Below are 20,726 nucleotides of genomic sequence, written 5' to 3'. Positions count from 1 at the left end.
CCCATGCAAGAGCGGCCAATGCAACACGGCTGTAGGGCTTTCTTCACATTGTTATCAGAGTTTGCCTCAGTGAAACAGATTTCATTTCATTCCTATAATTTTGTGTAATTGTAACAGTAATGGAAGTCTGGAACAGCATTTGTCTTAGGGAAAAAAAGGCTTAGGGAGAATATGTTAGCCAACATTCAGTATTATAAAAATAGCCATATGAAAGTGGTCCTCTTCTTTATTTCCATATTTTTTGAAACATTGTGCTAGTCACATTGTATTATAATTATTGTTTCATCTCAACTACTAAACTATGAGCTCCTTAAGATCAGAGAAACTATCTTATTCCTCTTCCAAATCAAAGCCTGTACAATACTCTGTGCTGATCATTGGAAATATGAGAGATTAAAATGATATTTGGGGAACAAGAAAGCCTATCCTTAGTTTACTAGTCCTCCACTATGATCCCTAAATCAAACATGTGCAGGACAGCAACTGACAGCCAAAATTAAAACATAAATAATTTTACTGTCAATTTAATAATTTTACTTTGTCTTTAAACCCAGTGGAGCCCAAGAGTACCATCTGAACCACAGGGAGAATTCCTTTCACTTAGGCTATCAGCAGCTCAGAGCCTAGGACCAAAGCAAGTCAGAACACCTTCTCCAACCCTGACCCCACCCACTGAGTCTCAAATTGCCACACTTTAGTCACAGAAATGTTGATCCAGAGAATGCCATTGGAGAAGAAGACAGGAAGTAGAACCAGGAAGCTGTAAACTGTGCCAGTGCTTAGAGCTGCCCAATGCAAGTCTCCTGGAAACTAAAGCCAGCCAGTCTCACTAGCTGCACTAGAAAGAAGCAAGTTCAAAAAGAAAGATGAGCATCAGAGAGAAAGAGAAATGAATATTACTTCTCAACCTCTTGGAAATAAAAGAGAGGATTCTATGTGAGAGAAACCATGTTCCTACCTGAATGAAAAGTCTTGCTCTGATCAACCTTAGCCACACCTTTCTCCTCAAAAGTGAAGAAATGTGGATGAGGAAGAACAGAAGAGTTTTGAACTTCCTTTCCTTAGAGATTCACATTATCTACTCTTCGTCCTTTTCTACAGTATGAACCCAATGGTCTTAATAGCCCAAGTCGTGGAGTTTATAACCAAGCTGATGCAGAGCCCATGAATGTTAATTAGGAAAAGAGACTAGACTAAGAAAACAGATGACTAAACTTCATACTTTCCAGGGTCCCAGTTCATCATTCCTATGTCTGGAATCTTCCACTTGTATACATCAAACTTAATATGGAGAGATTCCCCATCAAGAAATTAATTGCTTCCCCTATCCTGGAAAAAAAAAAATGCTTACCTGTTTAAATTGTACCCTCTCTAAGAGGATGGTACCTGAAAGCTTCTCATCTCTTGAGCTGCAAGATTCATGCAGAATTTGGATTTTGCATTCCTCTTAGGTCTATATGCCAGCTATTCTTCATGAATTTCTGAAAGACTACCCTTTCCTCCCCTTCTTTCTCTAGTTAATCCTTTCTTATCTTCAGATTTCAACTCACTGTCAGTTCCTTATAGGAACCTTCCATAATCTCCATGGTAAGATTGGATCTCCCTCTTATGTCTTCTTATAGTAAGAGCTACTTACTACAGTTCCAGATTTATACTTATCTGTGCAATCCTTGATTAAAATTTGTCTCCTCCAACTGGCCATAAGCTCAGCTAGGGAAAGAACATACAATATTTTGTGCTCATTGTTAGGCCCTGCTGTGTAGAATAGAATCTAGCACATAGTAGGCACATAGGTTATGAGTATGCTGTTAGGTGAATTATCCAAATTTGCTCCAGCTGTTACATATTCTTGCAAACATTTGATATCATTGATCTTCTTAATTTTAACTGTTCTAATAGATACGTGCTTCAGTTGGCATTCCCTGGATTATTAATGATATTGACACCTTTTCAATTCGTTGGTCATTTGGATATCCTCTTTTGTAAAAATGCCTGATCATGTCTCTTGACCATTTTTCTATTGTTTTTGTTTTCTCTTACTGATTTGTAAGATTTTTTCCATATTTTCAAAACAAGCCCTTTGTTGATTATATGTGTTGCAAGTATCTTCTTCCACTATGTAACTGACATTTCCATTCTCTAATTTCATTCTCTTTAATTTTATAAAAATAAAACTTTTAAATTTTAAAGTCATCCAATTTTAGGCCCAATTTAAGAAATCCTTATATTCCCTAAGATCTAGAATCTATTTTCTTATATGTTACCTTCTAAAATATTTATCATTTTACTTTTCACATTTAGATCTGAAAATCCATTTGGCATTGGTCTTTGCATATTCAGTAATGTTGGGAGTCAAGAGTCATTGTTTTCCATAAGGACATCTAATTGACCAAGTACCATTTATTGAAAAGACTGTGCTTTCCTCACTGCACATCAGAACCACCTTTGTTATAAATCATATGCCCATATATTTGGTCAACAGATCTGATTCTGAGTTCTCTCTGTTCCAGTGGTTTACTGGTCTTCCTTAAAACCAACACCACACTATCTTAATTACTGTAGATTTGTAATAAGTCACACTATCTGACAACAAGTTCTATCACTTTTTCTTCTTTTTTTCAAGATTGTCTTGAAGATTGCCTTGGCTATTCTGGCTCTCTGAATTTCCAAATAAATTTCAGGGTTAATTTTTCAATTCACACAAACATACACATCCTGCTGGAATTTAGAGATTACATTAAACCTATAGATCAATTCGGGAAGAATTGACATATTTTATGATACTCTGCTTAATTTATGAATATGGCATATAGCTCAATATATTTAAATCTTTAATTTTGGGCAAGGTCTCTTTGGTATTCTTCGTTATATTCTTTTCCCCTAGATAATTAAGTGATTTTTAAAAATTATTTAACTAGTACTTTATTATTGGAAGGACTGATGCTGAGGCTGAAACTCCAATACTTTGGCCACCTCATGAGAAGAGATGACTCATTGGAAAAGACCCTGATGCTGGGAGGGATTGAGGGCAGGAGGAGAAGGGACAACAGAGGACGAGATGGCTGGATGGCATCACTGACTCGATGCACATGAGTTTGGGTGAACTCCAGGAGCTGGTGATGGACAGGGAGGCCTGGCGTACTGCAGTTCATGGGGTCGCAGTCGGACACAACTGAGTGACTGAACTGAACTGAACTGAGTACTTTATTTTATTTTAAAATTATTTGTTCCTAGTATATAGGAATAAAATTGATTTTTGTATACTCTTCTAGGTAGAGACCATGCTGAATTTGCATATTTATTCTTATGACTTTTAAATTCTTTTGGATTTTTTACAAATCCAATCATATTATTCAAATAACTATTATATTTCTTTCTTTCCAATCTTGTTGGGGGTGTTTTTCATGTCTTAATTTACTGTCTAAAATCTCCATTATAATGTTGACTAGAAATAATGATAATGGGCATCTTTGTTTCATCTCAGAGGGAAAGTGTCAGCATTTCCCAGTTAAGTATGATGCCTGCTGTAAATATTATGTATTTATTCTTTATCATACTAAGGATGTTTTCTTAAATTCCTAATTTAATAAAAGTATTTCTCATGAAGGAATATTAAGTTTTACCATGTGCTTTTTCATATTTATTTAAGGTAATCATATGATTTTTTTCTTATTTATTCTATTGGTTTGGTAGATGACAGTGCTTGATTTTTTAAAAATAACCACATTTTGCATTCAGGGAATAAACTCAGGTATGTTATAGTGTATATAATCCTTCTTGTAAATAAATAGATTCATTTGCTAATATTTCACTTAGAATTTTTACATCTGATCATGAGTGAGATTGACCAATAAATTCTGTTTCTTTCAATGTCCTTGTAAGGCTTTGGATTCAAAGACTATGCAGAACTAATAAAATGAATTGTGAAGTATTCCTTTCTTTATATTTAGTAGAAGAGTTTCTGTTAGATTGATATCTGGTACAATTCACGGTGAAGCCATCTGAATTCAGAGTTTTCTTTGGTAGCGTTTTGAATTATAGATTTAATATCTTCCATAAGTAAAGAACCATTCTGATTTTCTGGTTCTTGTTTGGTGTTTTTTTTTTTTTTGGTTTGGGAGAGTTGTGTTTTTCTAGAAATCAGTCCATTTCATAAATATTTTCTAATTTGCTTTCATGAAGTTTTTCTTAATATCCTCTTTTATCATCTTAATCACTGTAGAATATTTAGGGATGCCTTACTTTTTATTCTCAATATTTATTTATGTCTTTTCTTTACCTAGATTAGTTTCATCAAGTCCTAACCACTGAACCACCAGGGAATTACCTCATCATGATTTTGATTTTCAATTCCCAGATGGTTAGTGACTTTGAACACCTTTACTTATACCTGGTGGCAATTTGTATGTCCTCTAAAGAGAAATATCTGCTCAAGTTTTTTCCCCTTATTTTGTAGAAAATGGATTGTTAGGCATTTTATTAATTTACATTTTTTTAAATAAATTAACTTTTACTAATTAAAAATTAAATTTTATAATTTAAACTTTTATTGAGGAATAATTGTATTAAATTGCAATTATATTTGTTTCAGGTGTGCACTGGATGATTCCACATTTGTATATGTTGCAAAATGATCACCACAATAAGTCTAGTTAATGTCCATCACCATTCATAGTTACAAAAATTTTTTCTCATGATGAGAACTTTCAAGATCCACTTTCCTAGTGGATATTTTCAATTTTTTTCTTTTGCTCATTTTTAAATTGGGTTTGATATATTTGTATGGTTTCACCACCTTTCTACTGGTTGCTTCCATGGTATTTTTTTCCATCCCTTTACTTTTAGCATTTCTGTATCTTCGTATTTAAAGTGTACTGCTGTGTTGAGCACCTCTGATGCTCTATCTTATATTCTCTCAGCCCACTTTTTACTTGGCCTTTGCTGCTGTGTACCCCTGCGATGCTGCCCAGGCCAGCGATTCCCTGACTTCCTGCCCTGAGACATACGCAGTGTAAAGTATGCAGGAGACAACATGGCCAGGGGATACTTTTGACCAATAGGAGACAGGATCTGATAAATAAAGTCTCCTCTCTTGTGTGCCCCTAGAAGGGCCAGCAGCAGCACAGAGTCCTAGTCTCCCGTCGCAGTGACTAACCCAACCCTGCACCTTTGCACTGCCTTGTCTCCTCTGAATTCTCCCCAGCCATCCTGCTGCTTTCCTGTCTTTGGCTGCTTTGATGCTGCAAGACCACATGACCGGACTTACCTGGGGGTCCAGTGGCTAACACTCCACGCTGCCAATGGAGGGAGCCTGGGTTAGATCCCTGGTCAGGGAATTAGATCCCACACACCAAGAGTTTACACGCGGCAACTAAAATTCCTGCATGCTGCAACTAAGACCCTGCATAGCCAAATAAGTAAATAAATATTTATTAAAAAGTCACATGACCTAAAAACCTAAAATATTTACTTTACAAAAAAAGTTCACTGATTCCTGTTCTATCGATTTACAACATTATTAACATATTCATATTTTCATAGAAATCGGAACTTTTACCACTTTCTGAACCAAGACCTTAGAACACTTGAACTTCATTTACCTGCCTCATGACTAATCTCTATTTTTAAGTACCACAAAATACTTTTAGTATATTTTATATGATCAATGTTCATTTAAATTCACCCCTAGGTTTACCATTTCATTACTCTTCATTTGTTCCCCTGGGCCAGCTTTCTGTCTTGGATCATTTTTATTCTACCTGAAGAATATTCTTGAATATTTCCATTAGGGTAGAATTTCTGATGCAAATTCTCTCAGTTTTTGTTTGTTTGAAAACATCTATATTTACTCTTAGTTTTTGAAAGATATTTTGACTGAATATTGAAACTTAGATGGCAGCTTTTTTTATTGGCCCTTTAAAGATGTCATGTCATTGCTTTCTGCCTTTCATTGTTTCTTTGGCAAATTTAGCTGTCTCGTTGTGCCTCTGAAGGTAATCTGTCATTTCTCCTTTCTGGATGCTTTAAAGATTTTTTTTTTTTCTGTCTAGCCTTTCGGCAGTTTTACTATGATGTGCTTAGATCTGAGTTTTCTGTTTAGTTTTCTTCTTGGTTTTTATGTTACTTCTTGAGTCTGGGAAAATTCCATTGCTATTTTATTTTCAAACACTGCTTCTTCATTTTCTCTCTTCTTCCAAAACTTTCTAACCTTTGTCTCATATGTCTCTTTTGCTCTTTCCTGTACTTTCCTACCTCTCTCCCCGCCTTGCTTCACTCTCAATATTTTCTCATGACTTTTTAGGTCACTAATTCTCTTTTAAGTGCCTAATTGGTTATTAAATGCATTTAGTATAATGAGAATTTGGGATGATTCTAAGTGCAATTGAGTCCCATGAGGGCTGGTTCATACATACTCTGATGGTGCAGCCCTACAGGGTTCCAACCAGAAGCCTAAACTGGAGGCAGCAGTAGTAGTTTCTATGGCTCCTCCATGGAAGAGCCCTATATTCCTGTTTTTGTCCCCCTAGCCCAGAAATTATCTCCATGTTCAGTCTAGTCAAGCCTCTGTGGTAGTGGTATATAGTCAATAAATGCTTAATGATTGAAAGAAATTATTTCCTCTACATTTTACTATTAGAATTAAGAAAGTAATTTTAGCCCCATATTAGAAAAAACTTCCCAGTTATTAGTATATTCCTGTAATGAAGGGGGTTGACCTCATAAGTAGTGAGGCATCATAAGAAATGCTCACAAAGAACATTCAAGTTTAAATGTTCAAGTTTAAAAATCACTTGTCAAGAATTTGTACAGATGATTGTAGGTTTGGCATTAATTTGGGCCAGATAACCTCCAAAATTTTCCCATCTCTTAGTTTCTGTGATTCCAGTTTTTGTTCCAGCTGTGATCTTCTCTCTTGTGAGGAGTTGTTTTTATTTTTTTTCATATTTTTCTTGTTGGTTTCTCAAAGTGATCTGAACTGTAGGGTCTCTAGGCCTTCTCACAGGTCTTCATAAAGAATAGAGCATTTCTGTAAAGCAATTATCCTTCAATAAAAAATTAATAAAAAAAATAAAGCAGTCAAAAGCACTGACAGTTAAAAACAAGGCTTACTAAAGTAAGCTCATTTTGCAATCTGACACAGTGAATAATACATCTTTTCTAATCAAAGGTGGCCATAGGTTCTTTTTAACAGAGTAATTATTCAGATAAGGAACTTTGCGATAATGAATAGAGGAAGTCAAGCTGGTTTTAGAAAAGGCAGAGGAACCAGAGATCAAATTGCCAACATCCACTGGATCATGGAAAAAGCAAAAGAGTTCCAGAAAAACATCTATTTCTGCTTTATTGACTATGCCAAAGCCTTTGACTGTGTGGATCACAATAAACTGTGGAAAATTCTGAAAGAGATGGAAATACCAGACCACCTGATCTGCCTCTCGAGAAATTTGTATGCAGGTCAGGAAGCAACAGTTAGAACTGGACATGGAACAACAGACTGGTTCCAAATAGGAAAAGGAGTACGTCAAGGCTATATATTGTCACCCTGCTTATTTAACTTCTATGCAGAGTACATCATGAGAAACGCTGGACTGGAAGAAACACAAGCTGGAATCAAGATTGCCAGGAGAAATATCAATAACCTCAGATATGCAGATGACATCACCCTTATGGCAGAAAGTGAAGAGGAACTAAAAAGCCTCTTGATGAAAGTGAAAGTGGAGAGTGAAAAAGTTGGCTTAAAGCTCAACATTCAGAAAACAAAGATCATGGCATCTGGTCCCATCACTTCATGGGAAATAGATGGGGAAACAGTGGAAACAGTGTCAGACTTTATTTTTTGGGGCTCCAAAATCACTGCAGATGGTGACTGCAGCCATGAAATTAAAAGATGCTTACTCCTTGGAAGGAAAGTTATGACCAACCTAGATAGCATATTCAAAAGCAGAGACATTACTTTGCCAACAAAGGTCTGTCTAGTCAAGGCTATGGTTTTTCCTGTGGTCATGTATGGATGTGAGAGTTGGACTGTGAAGAAGACTGAGTGCCGAAGAATTGATGCTTTTGAACTGTGGTGTTGGAGAAGACTCTTGAGAGTCCCTTGGACTGCAAGGAGATCCAACCAGTCCATTCTGAAGGAGATCAGCCCTGGGATTTCTTTGGAAGGAATGATGCTGAAGCTGAAACTCCAGTACTTTGGCCACCTCATGCAAAGAGTTGACTCATTGGAAAAGACTCTGATGCTGGGAGGGATTGGGGGCAGGAGGAGAAAGGGACGACAGAGGATGAGATGGCTGGATGGCATCACTGACTCGATGGATGTGAGTCTGAGTGAACTCCGGGAGTTGGTGATGGACAGGGAGGCCTGGCGTGCTGCGATTCTTGGGATTGCAAAGAGTCGGACACAACTGAGTGACTGATCTGATCTGATCTGACTTCTCTACATAATGAAAAAGACACAAAGCAAAGATTGATTTAGTTAAACCAATGGAAGAAACAGTATCAACAATTGGAAAATTTTCTTCCATGTAGATAAAAGCAATATCTTGGTCTTTGTTCTCATTTATTTATTCACTCATTCATTCAATCAGTGAATACTTTTTGAGAACATATGCTAGGAAAAGGTATGGTTATGCTTTTCAACATTTCATGAGTGAATTTCACGAAAACTTTCTAGGGCCTTCACCTCTTCTAGAAAAGAATGATGTCTGCTTCTGTTTTACATTTGGGGAAAAAAAGTAAAATACTAAATTTTTTCTTTTAAAATGGGCACCATTGAAGAAGGAGGGCCCTAATGAGTGGACATATGTAAGAGTGACGAGGAATCAGGTGGGCATGCTTGTGGCTGAGGGCAATGTTGAGTAGTCAGCTGGTTACCCCAGCTTCCTTGGTGGTCTTGCCTGTCCCATGTTTCCATTTTTGTCTCACTAGTTATATGTTGTTGTTTCTTACTGAGGAAAGACAGAAACTTCATCACAAGTATACAATTAAACAACTTTGAAGATTCACTTCAAATTTATCTATATCAGACTTGAAGTTGCATTCATTGATCAAAAATCTTAGATATAAAAAATATCAAATTCACAGGAATAATTTTTTAAATGGGCAAGATCATTATATAGAAAGCTACAAAGCTCTACATTAAAAAGTACTGGGAGAAATTAAAGAAACAACACGAAGATATTCTACTGGTTTTCTGTAACCTTATGGCTATTTTTTAAAGTCTATTAATGTAAGTAAAGAGTCTGCCTGCAATGCAGGAGACCTGGGTTCTATTTCTGGGTTGGAAAGATTGCCTGGAGAAGGAAATGGCAACCCACTCCAGTATTCTTGCCTGGAGAATCCCATGGATGGAGGAACCTGGTGGGCTACAGTCCACGGGGTTGCAAATAGTCAGATACGACTAAGCGACTGACACTCCACTCCAATATAAATAAAATGCGGTTTTACTCAAAGTGTAAAAACGTCTTTATAAATTTCAAAAGCCAATACTAACAGATAAAATATAGTGATGATTACATATTTAAGGCTCTCCATAACCTCATTATGATATGAGCAAACTCCTGGAGATAGTGAAGGACACAGAAGCCTGGCATGCTGCAGTCCATGAGGTTTGAGAGAGTCAGACAAGGCTCAACGAGTGAACAGCAGCAACAGCAATAACCTTTTTGTGTTATGTAGGGAAAAGCACATACTTTTCAGTCTGAAACAAAACATAAAGCTATTAAAATAAAGCATTTAATTTGTTATGAAAGAAGTATTATCTGCATTCAACACTGAGCTAGCAGTTGAAGCTTATTCCATATTTTAATATACACAATGACCAAACCAAGAACAATATAATATCATTTTAAGTTATTTGTCAAAAATTATCTTCTCCCTTATGTAAGTTATTCAAAGTAAATTTAAAGGATATCATATGATACGTTGGGCAAGACTGAATGTTACCAAAGATTTTATTAAATTTGTATTTTGCAGTTAAATATTTGATAAGATAAAAGTTTTAAATTAATATAATCTCTTTACCACATACCATACAAAAATTACAAAGTGATTTTCTTCTCAAAAGCTACTTAAATGTGTTTTTGAAAACAAAATTCTGTAAAGCAATTATCCTTCAATAAGAAATAAATTAATTTTTTTTAATGGGATATACTAAACTACTGAGATAAGATAGATTTCCCCTTTATTTACAGTTGAGAAAACTGAAATTTAGAGACATTGAACCATTTGTCCAAGGACAAACAACTAATAGCAGATTCTTATGAAAACTACCACACAGTTGCACTCATCTCACACTCTAGCAAAGTAATGCTCAAAATTCTCCAAGTCAAGCTTCAGCAGTACGTGAAACGTGAGCTTCCAGATGTTCAAGCTGGATTTAGAAAAGGCAGAGGAACCAGAGATCAAATTGCCAACATCCGTTGGATCATCAAAAAAGCAAGAGAGTTCCAGAAAAACATCTACTGCTTTATTGACTACACCAAAGCCTTTGACTGTGTGGATCACCACAAACTCTGGAAAATTCTTAAAGAGATGGGAATACCAGACCACCTGACCTGCCTCCTGAGAAATCTGTATGCAGGTCAAGAAGCAACAGTTAGAACTGGACATGGAACAGACTGGTTCCAAATAGGAAAAGGAGTATGTCAAGGCTGTATATTGTTCAAAAAAAACTAAGATCATGGCATCTGGTCCCATCACTTAATGGCAAATAGATGGAGAAACAATAGAAACTGTGAGAAACTTTATTTAGGGCGCTCCAAAATCACTGCAAATAGTGACTGAAGCCATGAAATTAAAAGACACTTGCTGCTTGGAAGAGAAGCTATGACCAACCTAGACAGCATATTAAAAATTAGAGACATTACTTTGCCAACAAAGGTCCGTCTAGTCAAAGCTATGGTTTTTCCAGTAGTCATGTATGGATGTGAGAGCTGGACTATAAAGAAAGCTGAGCACCAAAGATTTGATGCTTTTAAACTTTGGTTTTGGAGGACTCTTGAGAGTCCCTTAGACTGCAAGGAAATCAATCCAGTGCTTCCTAAAGGAAATCAGTCCTGAATATTCACTGGAAGGACTAATGCTGAAGCTGAAACGCCAATACTTTGGCCACCTGATGCAAAGAACCAACTCATTGGGAAAGACCCTGATGCTGGGAAAGATTAAAGGTGGAAGTAGAAGGGGACAATAGAGAATGAAATGGTTGGATGCCATCACCAACTCAATGGACATGAGTTTGAGTAAGCTCCAGGAGTTGGTGATGGACAGGGAAGCCTGGCATGCTGCAGTCCATGGGGTAGCAAAGAGTCAGACACAACTGAGTAACTGAACTGAACTGATGAAATCAGGACAATCTGATTCTAAAATTCATGCTCTTAATCACTTATGCCAGTGTGTGCCTGTGCTTACACAGTGGCAGTGGAAATTGGAGGAAGAGATAACATGAATCATGAAACATGAATCATGTTTCAAGACAAAAATCCACCATCCGTGGTGAGGGCTTCCTGAGACTGAAGTTTTGATAAGGGTTAGAAATTATATTCGGAGAAGGCAATGGCACCCCACTCCGGTACTCTTACCTGGAAAATCCCCTGGAAGGAGGAACCTGGTAAGCTGCAGTCCATGAGGTCACTAAGAGTCGGACACGACTGAGCAACTTCACTTTGACTTTTCACTTTCATGCATTGGAGAAGGAAATGACAACCCACTCCAGTATTCTTGCCTGGAGAATCCCAGGGACGGGGGAGCCTGGTTGGCTGCTGTCTGTGGGGTCTCACAGAGTCAGACACGACTGAAGCGACTTAGCAGCAGCAGCAGCAGAAATTATATTAAGATTTCTAGCTGAGGATTCAAAAAGATATAGGCTCCTCATTGTTCATAGCAGCATTATTTACAATTATCAAGGTATGGGAGCAACCTAAGTGTCCATCAACAGGTGAATGGATGAAGAAGATGTGAAGATGTGGTGCGTGTGTGTGTGTGTGTGTGTGTGCCAAGGGGGGGTGTATACATTTCATTGTATATACACATACACATGGAATGCTGCTCAGCCATGAAAAAGAATGAAATTTTGTCACTTGTAGCAACATGGATGGATTTGGAGCACACTGTGTTAAATAAAATAAGTCAGAGAAAGCCAAGTACTGTATGATATTACTTTAAGGTGGAATCTAAAAAGTAGAACAAACTAGGGCATAAAACAAAAAAGAAGCAGACTCACAGATATAGAGAACAAACTAGTGGTTACTAGTGGGTGGGGGCAATATAAGAGAAGTTATTTTAAAAAGGAGCTATTATGGAACTATATGAAATCATGTTTGTGAAATTTTGAAAACTGTATAGCACTATAGAATTTAAAGAATCTTTCATTCAAATTTTTAAAAATTTAAAAGACAAGACTTCTAATTGAAAGATTCAGGAAAGTAGTGTTACTACCATAAAAATAAAAGAATAAGCACATATATAAGCAATAAGGGAATTTCATTTAGGTAAAAAGTTGCCAGAACTGATTTGGCCTTGCTGAGTCATAAGTAACATTAAAACTTTCAGGTAGAGCCATCATATAAACATTTGATAATATAAAACATAAGTGATGTTGAAACTCAATGCTGAAAATGTAGATTTGGAATCCATCAACAAAGGATAAGGGGTTGAAATGAGAACAGCAGAAAGGAGCTGAGAGAATGAAAACCTGGAGAGGGAAAGCAAAACAAAACATAATCTAAGCCTCAGAAACATCATTATTTGTGAGTATTGTATTTTTAAGGGAAAAAATTTGAGCAAGGGGGAAAAAACAACAAAGTGAAAAGTTAAAGGAAAGAAAAGTTAAAGGAGCACCAGAGCAACATAGAATCCTGAAAACCAAGAGATAGTAAATATGGCTAAAATTTGCTGTACACCTACCATGGATCAAGTTTGTGCTGTTTTTTTCACACAATATCTTATTTAATCTTTATAATAACTCAGGGAGGAAGTTCATATATCTCTTTTGACAGATGAAGACACAGAGGCTTAGCTAAGATAAGCCATATGCCTAGAGCTCAGCTGGTAAATCCTAGGGCAAAAACTCTAATTCAAGTTTCCCAGACTCCGGGGTTCCTTATGTAACCAGTGGTCTCCAGAGTACATAAGGCAAACCACTGTAATGTGGGAAGAAAATGCTAATATTACCATTATCATATCTTATTCTTTAAAAATTACATTTTTGTGTGTATTTTACAACATGCATACTATATTAGGGCAGCATGAGGCTCCCCTGGTAGCTCAACAGTAAAGAATCTGCCCTCAGTGCAAGAGATGCAGGAGACGTGGGTTCGATCCCTGGGTAAGGAAGATCCCCTAGAGGAGGAAATGGCAACCCACTCCAGTATTCTTGCTGAGAAAATCCCATAGACAGAGCAGCCTGGCAGGCTAAAGCCTGTCAGGTCGCCAAGAGTCAGACACCACTGAATGCCTGAGCACAAGCACATGTGTATCATACACTCATGCATAATTAATAAATTAATAAGCATATATTTATTGGGATACATGATCAAATAATTTATTAACATGAGGATACAGTAAAAAAAAATTGGAGATCATTTCTTTAAAGCACTGTACAAAACTGCCTCTGCCCACACTCACACTGGTTGGTATGTTGAATGCCTATCTGCTTGTTTGACCCTCTCCACAGATCTGTACTCCTGACTTGGTGGTCTTCCTGGCTTGCGCCAATCAGAGACTCAAAGAAAGATTACTGAAGCGTGCAGAGCAACAGGGGCGACCTGATGACAATCTGAAAGCTACCCAAAGGAGACTAATGAACTTCAAGCAGAACGCTGCTCCATTGGTTAAATACTTCCAGGAAAAGGGGCTCATCATGACAGTAAGTTAAATATACTTTACTTGTCCATTTCAAGAACAGTCTTTCAGATTTCTGATTATCCTATGTCCTCATTTAGAAATGCTTTTATCTTAAAAAAAAATACTCTTCTTAGGTGGAGATTCATGGAAAAGAAATTGGCAATCTTGACCTGACTTGCCTTTATTAAGGCATAACAATAAAAATGCTTTCACTTTAATTGATTTTACCAAAAAAAAAAAAAAAAGATCAATTTCAACCTTGGCTAGAATTCTATGGCCCCCAAATTTTAAAGTATTTTAAAATAATTTTTTATCATTTTAAGCAATATTTGCCCAGTTTCTCAACTCTTCAGTCTTTGAAAACCTAATAAAACTGATCAACTTAAAAATAGAATTTATATGTTAAACTTAAATCATAAGTTAAACTTTATCATAGTGTACCACATAAATAAGATTCTGATGGCCCCCTAAAAAAGCATTTGACTTGTCATAGAGAAGTGATATTGTCTGAAAATGGAAGGCATTGGTCTTTCTGCTCCATTGATACAATGCAAATATTAATTTTTTCATAGTTTGTTTTGTGATTAATGATAATGAATGTGCCAAAGAAGGATGAAGCTGAACCACTAGTTTGTACAGTTATTAGAATACAGGGAAGTGGAGGTGAAGGCTCAGCTAAACGTATGATCCCCGCAACATCAGAGATTCAAGTATGGAATAGAGGAGACAGAGGAGCATTGGCCAGCTGAGGTGCTTTTCAAAAGACACTAAAACCAGTGCAGCTCCAGGGTTCTCCATGGAGGAAGCAGACCTCAGCAGCACCCTCTCCTCAGCCCTTAGTTCTTTCTCATGGGACCAAAATTCTTGACTGCTGGAGTTACAAGCCCCTGTGAAGAATCTGATGAAAGTGACATACTCTCAATACAATAAAATGCACATAAGGTGTTTTTCATAAATTTTAGGTAAATCTATTGAAGCTCATCCACAGAGCTCCTATGACCTAACAATTACTGTGCAAAAAAAACTCTTCATTAGCCTAAAATGCCCCCAGATTGAAAGAGACAGTCACTACATTTGAATAATAATCCCTTTGCAGTCTTTTTAGCACTATAAAGAAATATTTTTTAGAATTTGCCCTTTGAGTCAAAGTTGTCATGTCAGAGAATTATAAATCTGATCTGAAACTTGTTCACAATGCCAGAGTTCATTTTATGATTTAAAAGAGACTTTGAGTGATATGAAAGAATCAAGAAAATCAGAGTGGATGTTTCTCTGGCTGTTTTGTATTGAGGTTGTTGCTTGCTTCTCCTGCAAATTACCAATGCTGACTTCTTCACTGTGTCATAAAAATAGAAATTTACCCTGTAGACCAAACCCCAACAGCAAGCTGCAGAGCCAGAGTTTTAATTGATATTTGCAAGGCTTAAAGGTATTACCGGAATGTCTCTGATTACTCTCTGCTTGTCACGTTCGTCATCACAATCAGAGGAGATTTCCCAAATGAATGCAGAGTGGGGATTGTTAATTTACTGATATTTTGCATGGAGGTGAAATGCCATTGCCTCTAATTGAGGGAGTCAATAACAATGTGGATGACAGCCTGTAACCTCCCTGCTAAACTTGGATAAGCTTTAAGATAAACGCCTCTAATTACTGGGAGAAGACTTGCATTGGAAAGTCACCTTTTGAAAATTGGTGAACACAAACACAGGCTAAGCTCTGGGAAACATAACAGAAAATTTTACTTTGACAGAGTAGTGAGTGCTGCATCCTGATGCATGTGTCCCCCTTCAGAACCTGGACACAGTTCACTTTTGGAATTAAAATGTACATTTCTGCTTTTAAAGATAAGTTAAATAATTTAAATGGTCATCCTGATTAATCAAATGCATGTTAAGACTTTAATATAAATCTGGGAGGTAATAGATTAAATCCAAATATTTCCTTTTCTCTATAGTTTTTCTTTCCTTTACTTCTACCTACCCCTCCTAATCGATTCATTTATTTATTCAGTAAATATTTATTGAGAATCAGTAGGTACCAGACTCTCTGTTAGGTGCGAGTGGTGCAAAGCTAAATAGGCAAAAGTTAAGGAACTTTATTTTATTTTATATTTATATTTATTTATTTTATATACTCCTAGTACTATGCCTCTCTGGTACGTAGTATGTTGTCAGCAGATGAACAGAGCTTGCAAGTCTATGGGGAATCAGATATTAAACAATGAGGTTTTAAAATTATTTATCTATTTATTAATTTTTATTTATTTTTGGCTGCACTGGGTCTTCATTTCTGAGCAGGCTTTTCTCTAGTTGTGGCAAGCAGGGGTTACTCTCTAGCAGTGGTGCACGCGTTTCTCATTGCGATGGCTTCTTTTGTTGTAGAGCACGGCTCCAGGTGCAAGGTCTCTATAGATGTGGCTTGGTTGTTCTGAGCTATGTGGGATCTTCCCAGACCAGGGATTGAATCTATGTTCAATCTCTGATTTTAACCACTGGACCACCAGGGAAATCCCACAGTGGTTTATTAAGTGTGATGACTGTTGCATGGGAGAATGTACAGAATGCTCTCACATCTGTCATGGACTCCAGAAATTCCCTGTAGTGAGTAGAACAAACTCTCCCCATCCACGAGTAGGATTCATCAATGATCTTGTGTGAGCTTTGTAAAGACCACAGAGGCCACGTACCTCTCAGTACAGGTGAGAAACTTTATCTTGGTGCCTCTGTTCCTTAGGGTTTTAGAGTCTGAGACCCTTCACTTGAAATCTCAGCTCCACTGCCATCTAATAAATTCATGGTGCTTCAGGACTCAGTCTCTATGTCTAACTTAGAGATGCTGTTATCTGGCACATAATATTGTAGGGGTGAAACGAGAGAATGCATGTAGCAGTGGTTCGGATGTACCATGTAACCACATTGCCTGGTCCAGACTCCTGCTGTGTCACGGGCCACCTGTGTGACCTCATGACCTCATGAAGGTTATTTATCTTCTCTGTGACTCAGTTGCCTGATGCATAGAATGGTTACAATCATCATTTTACCCACCTCTGTAATTTTGAGAGATAAATGGGTATCAAGTACTTAGAACAGTACCAGAAATGTTGCAAGTGAAATAGAAGTGATTGAGATTACTTTGTAATTTTCACATTTCCTCTTTTTTCTTCCTTTCACCTCTAATGCCCATTTTTCAAAACTCCAATTACTTACTACAAACAAATCCATGCTCTTGGAGGGTACTCCGTTACCTATTCTCCCATAGATAGATTACTGAATAGTGAAAGTGAATGCCACTCAGTCGTGTCCAACTCTTTTCGACCCCATGGACAATATAGTCCATGGAACTCTCCAGGAATACTGGAGTGGGTAGCCTTTCCCTTCTCCAGGGATCTTCCCAACCCTGGGATCAAATCCAGGTCTCCTGCATTGCAGGCAGATTCTTTACCAGCTGAGCCACAAGGGAAGCTCAGATAGATTACTGAAGAAATCCAAAGTTAAAACATTTAGATTTAAAACTTTTCACCAAATTCTTTTTTCTTTAAAACTGTCTGTTGTATGCATGCTAAGTCACTTCAGTCATATCCAACTCTTTGTGACCCTATGGATGGTAGCCTGCCAGGTTCCTTTGTCCATGGGATTTTCCAGGCAAGAATACTGGAGTGGGTTGCCATGCCCTCCTCCAGGGGAGCTTCCCAGCCCAAGGATCAAGCTGTGTCTCCCGTAGCTCCTGCACTGCAGGCAGATTCTTTACCACTGAGCCACCAGGGAAGCCCAAAACTGTCTGTTAACCAGTTACAAAATTGTCCTAGTGTTTTCTTTGACTTCTTTATCATCTGTGTAATCAAGCTGTATGATGGCTGTGTCTGAATATGGTAGTTAAATTATAACAGGTGTCAACCCATTCTTTTTTCTTTTTCGCTAAAACATTAACTGTGTTGGTTGGCAGATTTGATTAAAGAACAAATCCAGCCTGACTGAGGAGAAAACCTAATCGAAATAGCCAGGAAAACAAGCTATTGTCTGAATAATGTATCTCACTGACAGTTCCCATCACATGGACTGCTTCATTTTTATTCTTTTATAATACTTTTCTTTTACAGTTATCTGTGCAAGTATGAATTAAATGATAGCAAATCACAGGGCTAATATGTTAGGGACTTCATAGAACCTTTTCAGACAAATATGTGTTGTTTTTTAACTTACAATAGGTTGTATGTAATAGCTCATCATGTCTTTTACAGGTTTTTGCTCCTAATTAAAGATTAGGGTGCTGCAAGATCCCAAAGTTTGTCAGAAGTTCTTCTTCAAAGCTGTCTCATGACATTTTGGAGCACTTAGATTGTAGCCCACCAGGGTCCTCTGTTCATGGGATTTTCCAGGCAAGAATACTGGAGCAGGTTGCCATTTCCTACTCCAGTGTATATTCCCGACTCAGGGATCAAATCTGTGTCTTTTATGTCTTCTGTATTGGCAGGCGGGTTCTTTACTACTATGACACCTAGGAAGCCCTAATGCAGCTGTACAAAAGCTTCAATAATATGTCTGTTTAGTGATAATTTTTTATCTTAGTCTTATTTAAAAAGCTTAAAAAACTAGTTCTTATTTTAGTCATCTTCATAAGTTAGAACCCATTTGAAAGAAATAATTTTAGTTTAAAAAGGTCAACTCTTTGGAAGCTTAATGAACTCTAAAAAATACCTGAGGTTTTGTTGGGGGGGTTTTGTTTTTTTCTTTTAGAAAAAGGTCTTTTAAAATGCTTGAAAATTAATAGGGTTAGATGTAGTGTTTATGTAATTGGTTTCCAAAATGTGTGTATCACTGGATATTCCACTCAGCTGAAACATCATTCAACTTGTCAGGGAAACGGTTGCACGCTCGTGTGCATTGACACTTGTGTGCACTGAACAAATGCTACCTAATATGGGTTGACCATCAGTAAAAGTCCAAATTTAGTTTTAGTCTGTTAAGTAAGCTGATGGTCATTTTTTCTTCTGGACTTTTTTATAGTAGGAAGCAAGAGAAACATAACTTAAAAATGAGAAGTAAGTTATAGTCATAGGATGTATGAAGAGGCCTAGTAACTAACACTCTGATTAACTGACTGGATCTCTTCAGGCAGGAAAGGCATAGAGTGAAAGATGTTAGAACAGGTTTATTTCTCGTTCACCAACATCAGTTTTCCTAGGGAAGCAGACAAGGGACTAATTATAAACTATCTTAGGATATAACAAGGTCACATAGGCCAATGATTTCACAATTTCAGTACTTAATAGATCAGAAAAAAAATTTAATGGACTAAGATAAAGTTGGGTTTTTTTAAAACTTTAATATTTTAGGACACTTTTAGTTAGTCCCTCGTCATGACCCCATGGACTGTAGCCAGCCACGCTCTTCTGTCCATGGAATTCTCTAGGCAAGAATATTGGAGTGGGTTGCCATTCCCTTCTTCGGGGGGTCTTCTTAACCCAGGAATTGAACCTGGATTTCTCACTGCAGATTCTTTACCATCTGAACCACCAGGGAAGCAAAATAACCCTTTTTGGTCGACAGCAAAATTGAGAGGAGGATACAGGGACTTCCTGTATACCCCCTAAGCCAACACTTGCACAGTCTCCCCAGTTATTAATATCCCTCACTAGAGTGTTGCGTTTGTTATAATTAATGAACCTACATTGATGCATCTTAATCACTCAAAGCTCATATTTTACCTTAAAGTTCGCACTTGATGTTATACATTCTATGGTATTGGACAAATGTATAGTGCCACGTGGACTTCCGTGGTAGCTCAGTTGGTAAAGAATTTGCCTGCAATGTAGGAGATCCCAGTTCAATTTCTGGGTCAGGAAGACCCGTTGGAGAAGAGATAGGCTACCCACTACAGTATTCTTGGGCTTCCCTAGTGGCTCAGCTGGTAAAGAATGCACCTGCAATGCGGGAGACCTGGGTTCCATCCCTGGGTTGGGAAGATCCCCTGGAGAAGGGAAGTGTTACCCACTCCAGTATTCTGGCCTGGAGAATTTCATGGACTGTATGTATAGTCCATGGGTCGCAAAGAGTAGGACACGACTGAGTGACTTTCACTTTCATAGTGCCTTGTATCCATCATTACAATATCTTACAGAGTATTTTCACTGCCCTTAGCTATCTCTGTGCTGTTTATTCAACCCTCACCCATCTCCATCCTCCTAACCTGGATTCTGGCAACCACTGATCTTTTTACTATTTCTAAAGTTTTACCTTTTCCAGAAGGTCATGAAGTTGAATGTCATGTAGTATGTAGCCTTTTCAGATTGGCTTCTTTCACTTAGTAATATGCATTTTAGTTTCCTCCATGTTGTGTCCAGGCTTGATAGCTCATTTCTTTTGAGCACATCCATTGTCTGAATACACCACAGTTTATCTGTTCATTCATCTGCACTTGATTACTTCCAAATTTCAGCATTTATTAAAAAAAAAAAGCTGCTATACGTATCCATGGGCTGGTATTTGTGTGGACATAAGTTTTCAGTTCATTTTGATAGCTACCAGGGAGCATGACTGCTGGTAAGAGTATGAGTAGTTTTGTAAGAAACCACCAAGGTGTCTCCCAAACTGGCTGCACCATTTTGCATTCTCACCTGAGAACGCTCTCTGAGATGAGAGTTCTTGTTGCTCCACATCCTCACCAGCATTCCGTGTTGTCAGTGTTCCAGGTTTTGGCCATTTTACTATGTCTGTAGTAGTATCTTGTTGTTTCAATTTGTATTTCCCAAATTGACTTTTTAAAAAATTTTTCTAAGTGAGGGCATTAGAAAGGGGGAAAAAAATCTATTAATATCATTGTTTGAAAGGGTTATTTTTAGCACACAAAAGTTTAGTAATGACAAAACTGATAAAGTCACTAAA

At 37.4% G+C, this 20,726-nt stretch overlaps 1 protein-coding gene across 1 annotated transcript in view; it reads left to right on the top strand.

The window, feature by feature from the left end:
• AK5 (adenylate kinase 5) overlaps positions 1-20,726 on the top strand; it is a 260,480-nt gene that overhangs the window by 40,115 nt on the left and 199,639 nt on the right. The window contains exon 6 of the mRNA XM_027536848.1: positions 13,673-13,864. Coding sequence (XP_027392649.1) covers positions 13,673-13,864 — 192 coding nt within the window. The remainder of the gene's footprint in view (positions 1-13,672; positions 13,865-20,726) is intronic.

Source organism: Bos indicus x Bos taurus, chromosome 3 (assembly GCF_003369695.1).
Source record: "Bos indicus x Bos taurus breed Angus x Brahman F1 hybrid chromosome 3, Bos_hybrid_MaternalHap_v2.0, whole genome shotgun sequence".
In the NCBI taxonomy this organism is placed as follows: Eukaryota; Metazoa; Chordata; class Mammalia; order Artiodactyla; family Bovidae; genus Bos; species Bos indicus x Bos taurus.
The sequence above is the reverse complement of the archived record's forward strand: the minus strand, read 5'-3'. Positions and strand labels throughout refer to the sequence as shown.